Raw genomic sequence first — 12,551 nt, forward strand, 5'->3', positions numbered from 1 at the left:
ACCCTGGCTCCGAGGAAGCAGAGTGCTGGCTTTCAGGAAGGACAGGACGCAAAGGCAAGAACCCTTCTTGTTGGGGGGCTGGGTGGGGGGAGTCCTGAGGCCACAACACACCTTCCACGATTCTCAAGTTCAACACTGTCCGCCTGACCTCCCACCCCTGCCGAACGTTCTGGTTAAGAAGCAGAGCAGTTGTGGGGTCCCGGTGGGGGGCTGCCCCGTTAGTTTCCAGGTAGTGAGCATGTTCATACTTAAGACTGTTTTTCTCTGGGTTTTTAAGGGTCTGTCTCTGCAGTAAACTGAAATGTTAACAGAAAAGCAGCTGGGCCCTCCCGGCGCTCGGCCATCGCAGGGCTGCAGGGCGGGGAGCCGGCGCGGCCCCTTGGCAGGCGGGGCTAAAAGGTGGACTTGGAGTGTCCGAAGATGCAGATGGGGAAGTGCTTGACGTGAGAGGACCACTGGGCCGCCAGCTGGAAGAACTTGACGTCGTTCCACTCCACACCGTCGATGAGGACTGTGGGGGACAAGACCGCCTGACCCACCTGCCCCTCCTCCAGGCCGTGGCACAGAACGAGGCTGGAGGGCCTGACACCCCCGGGGACTCCCAGGCGACACTCGCTGGTTCTCAGTGGCCCCGTAGGAAGAGGTCTGGGACGGCCCAGCCCACCTTGCTGACCTTCCTGCCAGCTGCCCACCACCGCCCCCACGGCCAGCCCCTTCCCGACTTCAGGGGACCTGCTTGTCCACAGCCCCTCTGCCTCAGCAGGGGTCTGCAAACTCAATTTAAAACACTCTCCACTTAAACCAGAAAATCAACAGAGGCAGGCAGACTTGAGCTCATGAAAAAAGAAAAATCTCGAGAGCTCATATTCTGTTATTTGCAGAGTATCTTCTATAGAAAGGCTGAGATAAAGCACAAAGGGCTGAGAAAACCATTCCACGCACACGAATAGCCTCCTCCACGCGTGTTCAAAGCTCAAACTACGCAGTATGACTTCATAGCAAACCAAAGCATTTCCTGAGGTGAACTTAGAAAAGCCACCCAGCTCGGCTCTGGTTTACTTCCATATCCTCCCCCCACACACACTCCCGCTGGGGGACAGAGAGAGAGAGACAGAGGAGAGACAGAGAGACAGAGAGAGGGAGGCAGGGAGGCAGGGAGGCAGGGAGGCAAGGGAGAGGGAGGCAGGGAGGCAGGGAGGGAGGCAGGGAGGCAGGGAGGCAGGGAGGCAGGGAGGGAGGCAAGGGAGAGGGAGGCAGGGAGGCAGGGAGGCAGGGAGGGAGAGGGAGGCAGGGAGGCAGGGAAGCAGGGAGGGAGAGGGAGGCAGGGAGGGAGAGGGAGGCAGGGAGGCAGGGAGGGAGAGGGAGGCAGGGAAGGAGAGGGAGGCAGGGAGGCAGGGAGGGAGGGAGGGAGAGGGAGGCAGGGAGGGAGGCAAGGGAGAGGGAGGCAGGGAGGCAGGGAGGCAGGGAGACAGGGAGGGAGAGGGAGGCAGGGAGGGAGAGGGAGGCAGGGAGGCAGGGAGGGAGAGGGAGGCAGGGAGGGAGGCAAGGGAGAGGGAGGCAGGGAGGCAGGGAGGCAGGGAGGGAGGCAGGGAGGCAGGGAGGCAGGGAGGGAGAGGGAGGCAGGGAGGCAGGGAGGCAGGGAGGCAGGGAGGCAGGGAGGCAGGCGGGGCGGCTCACCCCGCAGCATGTTCTGCTGGTGCTTGGCGGTGCAGATGAGGCGGCTGATGCCCTCGATGCACTGGCTTTTGGACTCTACATCCTTGTCCTTGGTTTTCTTGGGCAAAAACATCACTAGGAGGAAAAGGGGCTGTGCTGTCCTCCCGTTGTCCCTCAGGGATGGGGGGTAGCAGGGGCTGTGGGCTCACCTTGGCCCTTGGACCCTGCTCATCTGGACCCCCTTCCGCACGGACCCTGCCTGCCACCGCCCGCCCACCAGGAGGCCTTTGCCCGGGGCTCTGGACAGAAGCGGCCCCCAGGCCTGTGGTGCCCTCAGGGCCTGCCCGGTGGCCCCTTCGATTGTCCCGACAGCCAGCCCGCCTCCCCACCTCACCCTTCTTGTTCTTCTCCTTGGTGACCACGGTCATGGACATGGTGGGCGTGGCCGCAGCCTCGCCGCTGCTGGGCAGCCTGCTGACCTGGAGAGACCGGAAGGTGCACTTGAGTGTGTTTTTGGTGGTGGGCGGGTCCTTCCTCTCCGCATCTCTCTTCCTGTCTGCGGGCTGGGCTGCCGTCCAGTAATCCACCTGCAGCCCCATCAGCTCGGCGCCGACGCCCTGGCTGTGAAAGACGAGGGAGGCTCACCCCTCCGTCCTCAGCGGGTGATGGCAGCACCCCCACGGCTGGCACAGGCGAGGAGGCGCCCGCTGGTGCCTGTGCTGCCCGACATCGGGGGACCACCGGCAGCAGCTGAGGACGGAGGGGAGCTCGGGGCCCAGAGCCCGCTGGCGGGCCGTCCTGGTCTCCTGGGGCAGCCCCATCTGCACCCGTGGCTCCAGCATCGTCACGATGCTGGGGTCACCCAGGAGTGTCCAGACCTGCCGCCTGCCCACGCTGCCGCTCTGTCTGGTGGGCCCAGGCCCACCGACCCCTTGGAGGTGCAGTCTCAGGGCCCAAGTCCTCCCCGACCCTGCGGCGGTCCTGCCTGGGCGAGCTCTGCTCACGAGAGCCTCGAGGGCATCCGACGGGGGCTGCGGACCCCCCACCCACTGTCCCCGCGCCTTCTACTCACATCTGAGTTTCCAAAATCCCCTCTGTGTGCAGAGCACCCCGTATTTGTACTCTGTAGTTCCCGTCCCTAGGAAGGCAGGGGGTGGGGCGAGGTGGGGAGACACCAGGCCAGGACTGAGCAGTCCAGCGCCCCGACTCACTTGTCTGATGAGCCTTGGTCGACACCACCACGGCCCCTGCAGGGCCGCTGAGCCCACCTTCCGCCCTGACCCTCTGCTTCCTGGCACCCCAGGGTACAGCCAGGGACCACGAGGAACTGCCAGTGTTCTCAGCACAGTCCCTGCTGCGCTGGGGGGACGGACGGCGTGAGCTGGGGGGCAGCGTCCGCCCACATGGCTGCATTTACCTGGGGGAGGACAGGCCCCCGCTCACCGACGGGGAGGAGGGCGGGGTGGGTGAGGCCTCCTTGGCCGCGGGAGATGTGGATGGCGGGGTGGACGAGAGTGCGCTGGAGCCCGAGGGGGCCGCGTCATCTGAGTCACCTTGGGAAGGAGTCGGGGGCCAGTGCTGAGCTCCCGCGCTGCTCTGCCCCAAGCCCTCTGGACCCAGACGTGGCAGGGAGGCCAGGCAGCTGTGGGCTGGGTGGGGGCATGTGTGGGAAGCGGGAGACCCCCCCCCGCCCCCCCCACCCCCCGCTTAGGCTGAGGGGGAGCTGTCAGGCCTCCAGGGTCAGGAGTGGCCCATCCATGGGGAACAGAAGCCCCTCAGCAAGGTGCGTGTTGGTGCTGGGGCTGCCCCGGCCCTCCTGCACCCCAGCCCCCAATGCAGGGATGATGGAGTTACCTGAAGTGGCCGAAGATGGCTCCACTATTCCAACCTTCACCACCTAGAAGGCAACGGAACGTGCTGGCAGTGGCCCGGGGGTGGCGCTGGGACTCCACACCGGGCAGGGACCTGTTTTCCTACCACCCATCCTCCATGTGCCCCCAGCCCCCAGGAACTCCTGGGGCCGAGCCAGGTCCCAGCCCCTCAGTCTGTGGGACAGAGCTAAGCTCAAGGGAGCCACCGCCTGCGTGGTCAGCCACGGTACGGGCCCTGCTGAGGGACCTCCCTGTGCAGGGGGCATGTTTGGGAGACGTCCTTGAATTAAAGCAAGCTCTGTGGCCACCCCTCACTCCCGGGACGAAGGCTGCCAGCCAGCCCCTGGCCTGGCCCTGAGCTGTGGCCAGCATTCAGGACACACGTGGCCTCCGGCAGGACTGGCGCCCTACCTCCACGAGCGAAACTCTCAGGGCCCACACCCTGGACTCAGCAAACTGCGTGCCTGTGAGACTGGCGGGCGCAGATGTCAGCGGGTCAGGTGCTGGAGTGAGGGAGCCCTGCCCAGCGGGGCCCTAAGGCAGCCCTGGGGCCTGCTCCAAACCCGCGTGGGCTGCTGGTGGGGGAGGGGGGGCCTGGCCCCACCCTGACCAGGGCGGGAGCTGTGTCACGTGAAAGAAATCACGACAACAACAACGGCTCCTGCCTCGGTCACGCGGTGGCATCTCAAGTGCAGCCGGCGGGACAGGCCCTCCTGTCACCGCAGCAGCTTCCTCAGGACAGGCTGCTCCGGACCAGCACCCTCCAAGTACAGCCAGCAGCCACCTGACGCCTGAGCAGAGCGAACCACGGCCTAGAAGCCCTGCTGTCTGCCAGGCTGCCGTACGGCTCTCACAGCAGAGGCCGGGCTGGAGACCACGGTGGGACCACAGGCTGTGGACGCGTGGCCTGGCCAGCGAGGAGTAGCCCTTACTCCTTGGCAGTGGGAAAAAGCAAAACCTCCCAACTTACAGGGGTGATCCCAGCCGAGCAAGCCTGCCCTGCGGCTCCCAGAGGACAGAGGCAGCCCTCTGCCCCCACCCCAGGCGGGGCCTGTCCTGAGGCCCGCCGACCCTCGGTACCCCCTGAAGAGCTGAGCCTGACACTGGGCCCGGACACCCAGGACGGTGCTGAGAACTGGATCCTCACCCCCAGGTGGGCTGCCTGCTTCCACATGTCAGGCCCCAGCAGAGCCGGGGCAGCGATACACCTGGGCTCACCCCCCAACCGCAGCAAGAAAAAACAGAGAGCTTTAGGGTGGGAGAAACGTATAAGGCAAGTCCTCAGCTCAAACTGGTGAGGAAGGTTCTGGAACAGATCAAGTTAATGCAAGAACAGAGCGATTATGGAAGACCTCTCGGCAGAGGAACGGTCTCGCGGCAGCAGGCGGAGCCAGCCAGGCGGCAGCGAAGCTCTGCGCAGGGCAGTGCCTGCCCGAGCAGTACTCACCCCTACGAAGGGAATGAACTTCTGAGAGGACTCTTCGTCGGGGCTAAGACGAGGGAAACAGACAGTTAGCGCTCTCCCCGAGGGACAGGTCCTTTCGGAGCGGCCCTGCCCCACCCACTGCCTCGCTCCCACCCTCCCGCAGGACGCCTGGCCTGGACCTCAGACCCGCAAACCCTTCTGACATACAGCAAGGGCAAACGCATCTCTGCACCGAGGTCCAGAGGCCCACGGGACAGCCCAGAGGGGAAGGGTGGAGAGTGCAGCCTCGCCCAGGAATCCGCCACTCTATCCTGGGGGCCTGGGGCTCGGGGCAGCCAGCCCAGCCTAGCCCAAAGGTCTTCCTGCTGGCCCCACTCACTGAGCCCCAAGAGGCCGGCTTTCTGTGCCCCCAGGATGCCCCAGGAACAGTCTGGGCCTCTGCCAGTGATCGGGGGTGACTGGCCCAAGCCAGGCTAGGGAGGTTTTCTCCCAGACGGTCTGGGTAAAGCTGGTGCCCACTGTGGGGGGGGCCTATCTCCAGGACTTTGGCCTCGGTGATGGGGTGCACACGCCACGTTCTAACAGAACGATGCCCCAAGAGGAGCCCGAGGGCGAGACTGAGGCTCTGTGGGCTGTGCTGCTGCTCTGTGCCCACGGGCTCTGCAGGACTTCTGGCAGAACCTCAGCCTCGCCGGAACCGCTGGTCACAGCCCATCGGTGGCAAAGGCATCCAGTGTCCAAGGGCCCTGGGTGCGGGTGTTGGCAGGAGCCGAGGGGGTGCAACCCGTCTCTTCCTCTCCCTCCTCCCCAGCCAGGGCTGCTCCTGCCCCCGCCTGGTGTCCGCCTTAGCCTGGGCTGTGGTCCGAGGGGTTCTCCCGCAGGACTGAGGCTCCACCGGCGGCTGGGAGAGCGCCTCCTTCTTGGCCGCCTCCGTGTAGGTCCCCAGGGCGGGGCCGATCCTGAGCCTTCTGTCCCTCCCCCAGCTTCAGGGAAGATAGGCGCCCCTCCCCGCTTCCTCGGCTGGCGGCGTCCACCCAGCCGTGGGCCTGCTCTCCGAGCTGACCTCCCAGTTCCATTTGTCTCATCTCCCTAAACCAGAGCCTGTCGTCAAAGACCAACTCTTCTGCGGGTGAGTCCACACGTGCGCGCCACGCAAGGCAGTGGCCCAGGGGTGTCACTCAGGGAGAAGCCTCTGCTCCAAGCAGGTGGTTGGGGGGGCCTCCCTGGGTACCAACTCCTGGGACCAGGAGCCCCACGTCGCCAGAGCCTTCAAGAGGCCCTCCCCTCCCTGCCCCTGTGGGGGGGCGGAGGCCTGCACCTGGCTGGCGCTCCCCGTGAAGTGTGGCCACCAGCTGGCCAAGTGACCCTGGCCCAGGGGCCAGCACAAAGTGCTGTCAGGCTGGTCCCGGCAGGAGCCGCCGCCCCCCCCCCCAAGGCACCCCCGGGATCTGGGCACCCACGACCTCTGCCCCGGCACCACCCACCCCACCTTCGCAAAAGAGACAGCAAATGTCTTTGGGTGAAAGACCCTACAGGTTCAGTCCATCCAATTGAAAATGACCAGATTACCAGTCTCTCTCCCCCTTGCAAGGAGAGTACAGTTGGAAGAGAAAACTTCTCTTTTTTCATTTCAAGCAACGAATCAACCCAAATCCTGCGCCCAGACCTCCTTCTGCATGCAGGGCGGCAAGAAGCAGGAAGCCGGGTGGGGTCCCTGGCCCAGCGCACGGGAGGCTCGGACCCTCAGGGCTCCCACCCTCGGCGAGCCACGGCCCGTCCCCCCCCGCCCCTCCGCCCCACGATCAGCACGCAGAAAGGCAGGCAAACGGGGGCCTCAAGAGACGGGACTCAGGGACTGCTCGCCACAAACGCCAAAGCCAAGCCGCCCCTGGGCCATGCAGACCACATCCAGAACGCGGCACGCGCCCGGCGAGACGGGGGTGACACCAGCTTCCACCGAGACCCTCACCCTGGACCCTGGGTGCGGAGGGGCACACGTGTTCTTGGCAGGGCAGCGGACAGAACTCCTAGGGCCTGAGCCGCGGCTCTGCGGCAAGGCCCCTGGGCATGGCTCCTGAGACCCGCACATGGGGGGTGGTGTGGCGTGCCTCCCCTTGAGGTGGGGGGGGGCTTGGAGGCTGAGGGGGCACAGCCCACACGAGGCTGGCGTAGAGGCGCTGGGAAGCCCTCTAGCGGTTGCCCGGGGGGACAAACGGCGGGTCCGAGCCCAGGCCGGGAGCTGGCGCTGGGCAGATAGGCTCCTCCCTGCAGGTGCCCTCACGGGGCCTGGGCTGGAGAGGGACCAGAAGGGCCGTGCCCGCTGCCCATCCTCTCCTGGGTCTCCTGACCCCTCCAGGTGGACAGCAGCCTGTTCTCTGTCACAGCAGGCAAAGGCCGACCTGCTGCGCTTCCAGCCCCGGGCTCCAAGCGTGGATGGCACGCTGCCTTCACAGGGCTCCAGCAGGGCATCCGGAGCCCCCGCCCGACCCCCCATGCCGGTGTCACCACTGTAACGCGGAGGCGGGGGCACGAGGCACGGAGGAGGCTCAGGGTCTCCTAAGCCCCGGCTCGAGGCTCACGAGCGCCAACCGCAGCACAGTCGAGAAGCTGTGGCCCAGGCAGCGCAGCATGCCGCGGACTCCCGGCGCCTCGGCTGGGTGGGGGGAGGGGAGGGAAGCCGGCGCAGGCCCACAGGACAGCCCGAGGGGTCAGCAGAGGGGTCAGCAGCGCACACCACGGCTGGTCTTTCTCTAGCCCCTGAGGCTTGTTTAGCAGGACAGTCCAACGAGCTTAGACCCCTCCTCCTGGTCTGGCCCAGGGCCCAGCAGAGAGGCCACTTGGGACCCAAGGACCCTCCCTGGGGGGCTTTCCCAGGAGAGCAAATAACCTGAGACCCATGGCAGAGAAGCGCCCTGAGGGACCCAGTGCAGGACGCCAGGCAGGCAGGGGCCCTGTGTGAAAGGGCAACTCTGGGAGCATCCGGAGCTCAGCTCCCAACAGACAGCCAAACCGAGGGTGGAGCCGCCTTGGGGGAGACGAGCACTTCGCCGTGCGCAGCGGTCCCATCCAGGTAAACGCGGCCTGGGTGCGGGGCGGCGGGGGCTCGGGGCTGGCCACGGACCACTGCCGCCACCCAGGGCGAGCTCCCCATCCCCTCTCCCCACCGCCCCCACGTGGAGGGTCCGCATGAACGCCATCCTCCCCCAGCTGCTGGTACCATGTGCTGGGAGCAAGGCCCACAGTCGGAGAGAGCTGCCAGCACCCGGCAGCTCTCGGGGTGAAACCAGCCCCCGCTGCTCATTTAAGAGGCAGCGCCGCCAGGCTTCAGAGATGGAGCAGCTCAGGGAGAAGAAGTTCAGTCGGCCATTTCTTAAACCCAAACTCAGGACGGAAACAAAGAGCCTGCCCGGCGACTTGCAGGCAGCAGGCTTTTGTCGCTGCAGCTGGGTGGGGGCCCGAGTGCAGGCCTGGCTAGGGCAGCTGGCAGTGCACCGGGGCCCACCTGCTGACACTGCTAAACAGCCTTAAAGACCAGCCAGCGGGCAGAAGGGGGCGCGGCCCCAGGGACAGCGGTACCTGAGAGTAAAGTCAAAATGAAAGTTCTTTCTCCTTTTCAGAAAGCCACCAAAGAGAAAAACATGACGTTACTAGATGCTCAGGTGCGGCGAGGCACCCCCAGGCACGGCACCAGCACAGCGGTCCCCGTGCCCTGCGCAGAGGAAGAGCCGGGAACCTTGCGCTAGGCTGTGCACAGCGGTCCCCGTGCCCCGCGCAGAGGAAGAGCCGGGAACCTTGCGCTAGGCTGTGCGCTGGCCGCCTGCAGAGGCTTTGGCTCGATTCTGCCTCCGCCTTAAGGAGCTGAGCACCGTCCCCGACGGGAGCGGGGGAGCTGTACTTCATCAGCCCGGCGTGGTCTGCCTATTCCTGCCCTTCCCCACCCGGACGCCTCTGTCCGGGGGCTGGCTAAGGGGCCGCTCGATCCCCCAACCTGTGCGCCCAGGCCCACCCCTCCCTGGGCACGGCCCCTGACCACCGTCCTGCACTGGGCGGGGTGAGAAACGGGTCTCCCTGCCGGGAAGCCCCGCTATTGGAGGAGCGTGTGCCCAGGCTAGAGAAGGCAGGTCGCTGCTGGGGGCCAAGCACCAGGACCACTATTCTTGTAACTTTTACTACCGGAAGTCCCAACACACACAACGAGAAAGAAAAAGCGACCAGCTCATTCTAACTCCGATACGCATCGGGAAAGGGTGCAGTGGTCGAGGAGAACTGGGGGCTGCTCGGATGGCTCACAGGCTCCCCCGATCCCAGCTCGGCTTCCCTCCAGCAGAGCCCAATGAGCAACCCAAGGAGCTGGGACAGCGAGAACTGCGGGCTGCCCGCCGAGACCGCAGAGGGACGGTGGGTCGCTGCCGCCGCCCCACACCCACCCAGGCCCCAGGAGGTACCTCTTCTGCTTGTAGGTCAGCATGGCCTCCGCGATGGGCAGCTGGTGGGCGCAGTTGGCCCCTGAGATGTACTGCGTGATCCTTGACACAATGTCCGGCGTGTCCTGCACTGCACGAGGAGACCAGGAGGGGTTCGTGGGGTGCTGCACGCCAGCACCCCGAATCCAGGCGGCCATGCTGGGGGCGGCTGAGCAGCTCCTCTGGCAGCCACCCTCACGGGGTCCTGGGGAGGGCAGCAAGGCCTGTCCAAGTCCTGAAGAGCCCTCCCCGGGGGCCCGGTCGCCAAGGACCTCTGACACGGTGGGCAAAGGGAAGCATCCTGGCCGAGGCTCCACTGGCCCGGCCCGCTGACCCCACCTCCCTCCCAGGCGCTCAGGCCCCAGAGGGGCCTGAGAAAAAGGCAGGCACACAGGTCGCGTCTCAGGGGACAGCGAATGACTCGGGTTCTCACGGAGGCTTGGTGGGGTGGGCGCCAGGGCTGGGGGGGCGTGGCGACGTGGGCACGCGCGCGAGGGGCGTGGCAGCGTAGGCTCGAGGGCGGGGGCGCAAGGGGCGTGGCCGGGGCCCGGGCCTCACCGGCGCTCTGGGCCTCCAGCTTGTTGAATAGGTCTCTCCAGGTCAGATCCTGGAAGAAGTTGTTGTACCTGTAGTCCACGGAGCCCAGGTATCTGGCCACCGGGTGGGAGCCTGCGAGCCGAGGGGAGAGCATCAGGATGCGCGGACCCCGCGCGCAGTTCCGCGCCTCCCCGATGACTTCGGCCCCCAACCCCCGGTCCCCAAGGAAGCGGCTTCTCGGCCTCCTTGGAACACAGATCACTCGGCCGGACCGAGGTGTGTCCTGCAGACCAGACGGCCTCTTGCGCTGCGGGGAGGGGTCTCCTCTACACCTCAGCCCTTTCCAGGAGACAGATTTGTTTGCAACATATTGCGTAAGCCGAAAAATGGGATTTTGGTTTTGATTTGCAGAGGATTCTGATAACTTTAAGAGGTTAATAACCAACCCCTGCTTGGCACTTTGACAACAAATCCAAGACGACATCGAGTCGCCCAAGCTGCGGGGCCTGCGGGCGCTCGGAGGGCGGACGCCGCTGCCGGGCATCCGCGTGGCTCCTGCGGAGGACTCAAGCGCGCCCCTCACCCAGCGGGATGACGAGGAAGCGCATGTAGCCCAGCCAGTCGGGGGTCTTGTGGGACAGCTGCTCCACGAAGAGCCGCAGAATGGCGCTGAGGTAATGCTGCGCTCCCGCCACGGCGATCTTCACGGGGGTCGGCGGCTGGGAATTGCAGTTGCAGCTGCGGTCCCGCAGGCAGGACGAGAGGGAACAGACGCCTCAGGGAGCCGCCCCCGCCGCGAGGGCCGTCCTCGCTGGGCCCGAGGGGGGCCCCAGGGCGCCCCTGCTCCCCTCCGCCCGGTCTCTCCCGCGGCTCACGCTGATGGAGTCACCGGAACCCAGGCCCCCCAGACCCGCCCAGGATTCCCCCAGCGCTGAGGAAGCTCCCGCCTGGGCCACTGCTCTCCTCCCTGCCCTGGCAAGACTGCGGATCGGCAGGACGGAGCCACACAAAACGCTGGGGTGCAGAGATCCCCATGGACTCCCGGGCGGCAGCCACGGAGGGTGTGGGACTCACTATCTCTGTATCCGAGAGACGATGGTGCTGAAGGCCGCCTGGACGTCGGCAGCAGAGCACGTGCACACCACGGGGAGCGTGTGCCGCTGCAGGACGTCTGAGAGGAACTGGGAGGCGACGGAGGGTGAGCCTCCGAGCCACCCACCACCAGCCTCGCCTGTGAGCGCGCCTCGGTCAGGGTCCTCAAACAGGCAAGGCTGGCCAGACACCCCCGCCACTCCATCCTGCGGGTGGACGCCCAGCCCCTGGACGCTCCACCCTGCAGAGGCTGCACTGCCCTTCCCCCCTCCCCTCTGCGGGGAGGCTGCGCCGCCGCCTCCCCGCTCCCCTCTGCAGGGAGGATGGGCCGCCCCCTCCCCCCTCCCCTCTGCGGGGAGGATGCGCCGCCCCTCCCCACCTGCCCCTGCCAGTCCGAGGTGTTGACAAGAATGATGTTTTCGGGGAGCTGGTCATCTGAGATGAGGATGTGGTTTAACTGGTCATACACAGTCTTCCTGGGGATCTGAAGACACAGTGCCCGCCGAGCCCAGCGTGAGGGGAGCTGCGCCTGCCCCTCACCTGCTCAGCCCCACCCCCTCTCCAGCAGCCACCTGGGAGGGCTCAGACACACGGCCTCGCTGTGGACAGCGGCCACGGGGCTGAAGGCGCTGCAGCGGGGCGGCAGCAGCAGCGGCAGTGGGCTGTCCCGACAAGCCCTCCAGGTAGAGAACAAGCGCCCGCGCCTTGGAGCCGCCCGCCCTGGGCCAGCCGGGGGTGGCCGGGGTCCCCGCCCTGGGCTGGGCACCCACCTGCAGCTGGCTCCGAGTGTCCGGGCAGCGCTCGTTGTCCAGGCTGTTGGCCCGCTCGTTCTGCGGACGCGCCGGCTGCCGCTCCTTCAGCGACGTGCTCCGGCCCCGGCGGCCGGCCTGCTTCCCCTCGGCCCTGCGGGGGAAGGGACGGGCTGGGGCAGCCTGCAGGAACTCACTGCCCCAGGCAGGGGCCACCCAGCAGCAGAGGCAGTTGAGGATGGTCGTGGTGTGGTGTGCACTGTCAGGCAGCAGGGCCGAAGGCCACACAGAGCCCACGAACCCCAGAGGGCCCGTGGGGCACCTGTGGGGACTGAGACCTCCCACGCCCAGGACACAAGCCTGGTGCAGCCCAGTGCCCGGCGGCCTGGAGCTCCTCCCGGCCCTGACACAGGCCTCTGTGCGCCCCAGCCAGGCCAGTGCCAGCGCCCAGACCCACTGCTTCTGGAAACTTCCTGTCACAGAAACATAAGACAGGGCACCCTGGTGCTCGAGGTGCCTGCCCCGCTGGGTCTCACGCCAGGGCAGGGGCTGCCATCGGGTGAAGAGCTAGGCTGGGGGTTTCAATACCAAATGCCGTATCAGTGCTGGGTTTTGTTTCTCGTTTCTGTGAGTAGACGTGCGTGGGGTGGCGGGCAGGCGGTGGGCAGTGAGGGCTGATCTGTGGGGCACCACCCTTGAAAATCGGGGCATAAGGCCTGATGCAGCGTGCTGAGCGACAGCTGCACGGGACTGCAGC

At 66.3% G+C, this 12,551-nt stretch overlaps 1 protein-coding gene across 5 annotated transcripts in view; it reads right to left on the reverse strand.

The window, feature by feature from the left end:
• Positions 1-17: 17 nt before the first annotated feature.
• The window catches only part of PACS2 (phosphofurin acidic cluster sorting protein 2), a 61,094-nt gene continuing 48,560 nt past the window's right edge, over positions 18-12,551 (reverse strand). For 2 of the 5 annotated variants that reach the window (XM_060003804.1, XM_060003803.1), the window contains exons 13-25: positions 11,816-11,948; positions 11,425-11,529; positions 11,028-11,134; positions 10,537-10,691; positions 9,975-10,085; positions 9,399-9,507; positions 8,530-8,562; positions 4,975-5,017; positions 3,511-3,553; positions 3,074-3,209; positions 2,051-2,277; positions 1,678-1,791; positions 18-511 (exon numbers count right to left, since the gene is read on the reverse strand). In XM_060003804.1, coding sequence (XP_059859787.1) covers positions 393-511; positions 1,678-1,791; positions 2,051-2,277; positions 3,074-3,209; positions 3,511-3,553; positions 4,975-5,017; positions 8,530-8,562; positions 9,399-9,507; positions 9,975-10,085; positions 10,537-10,691; positions 11,028-11,134; positions 11,425-11,529; positions 11,816-11,948 — 1,435 coding nt within the window. In that variant the 3' untranslated portion in view covers positions 18-392. Of the gene's footprint in view, positions 512-1,677; positions 1,792-2,050; positions 2,278-3,073; positions 3,210-3,510; positions 3,554-4,974; positions 5,018-8,529; positions 8,563-9,398; positions 9,508-9,974; positions 10,086-10,536; positions 10,692-11,027; positions 11,135-11,424; positions 11,530-11,815; positions 11,949-12,551 lie in introns of those variants that run through there. The other 3 variants (XM_060003806.1, XM_060003805.1, XM_060003807.1) reach the window with 2 other exon arrangements.

Source organism: Delphinus delphis, chromosome 2, assembly GCF_949987515.2.
Source record: "Delphinus delphis chromosome 2, mDelDel1.2, whole genome shotgun sequence".
Taxonomy (NCBI): Eukaryota; Metazoa; Chordata; class Mammalia; order Artiodactyla; family Delphinidae; genus Delphinus; species Delphinus delphis.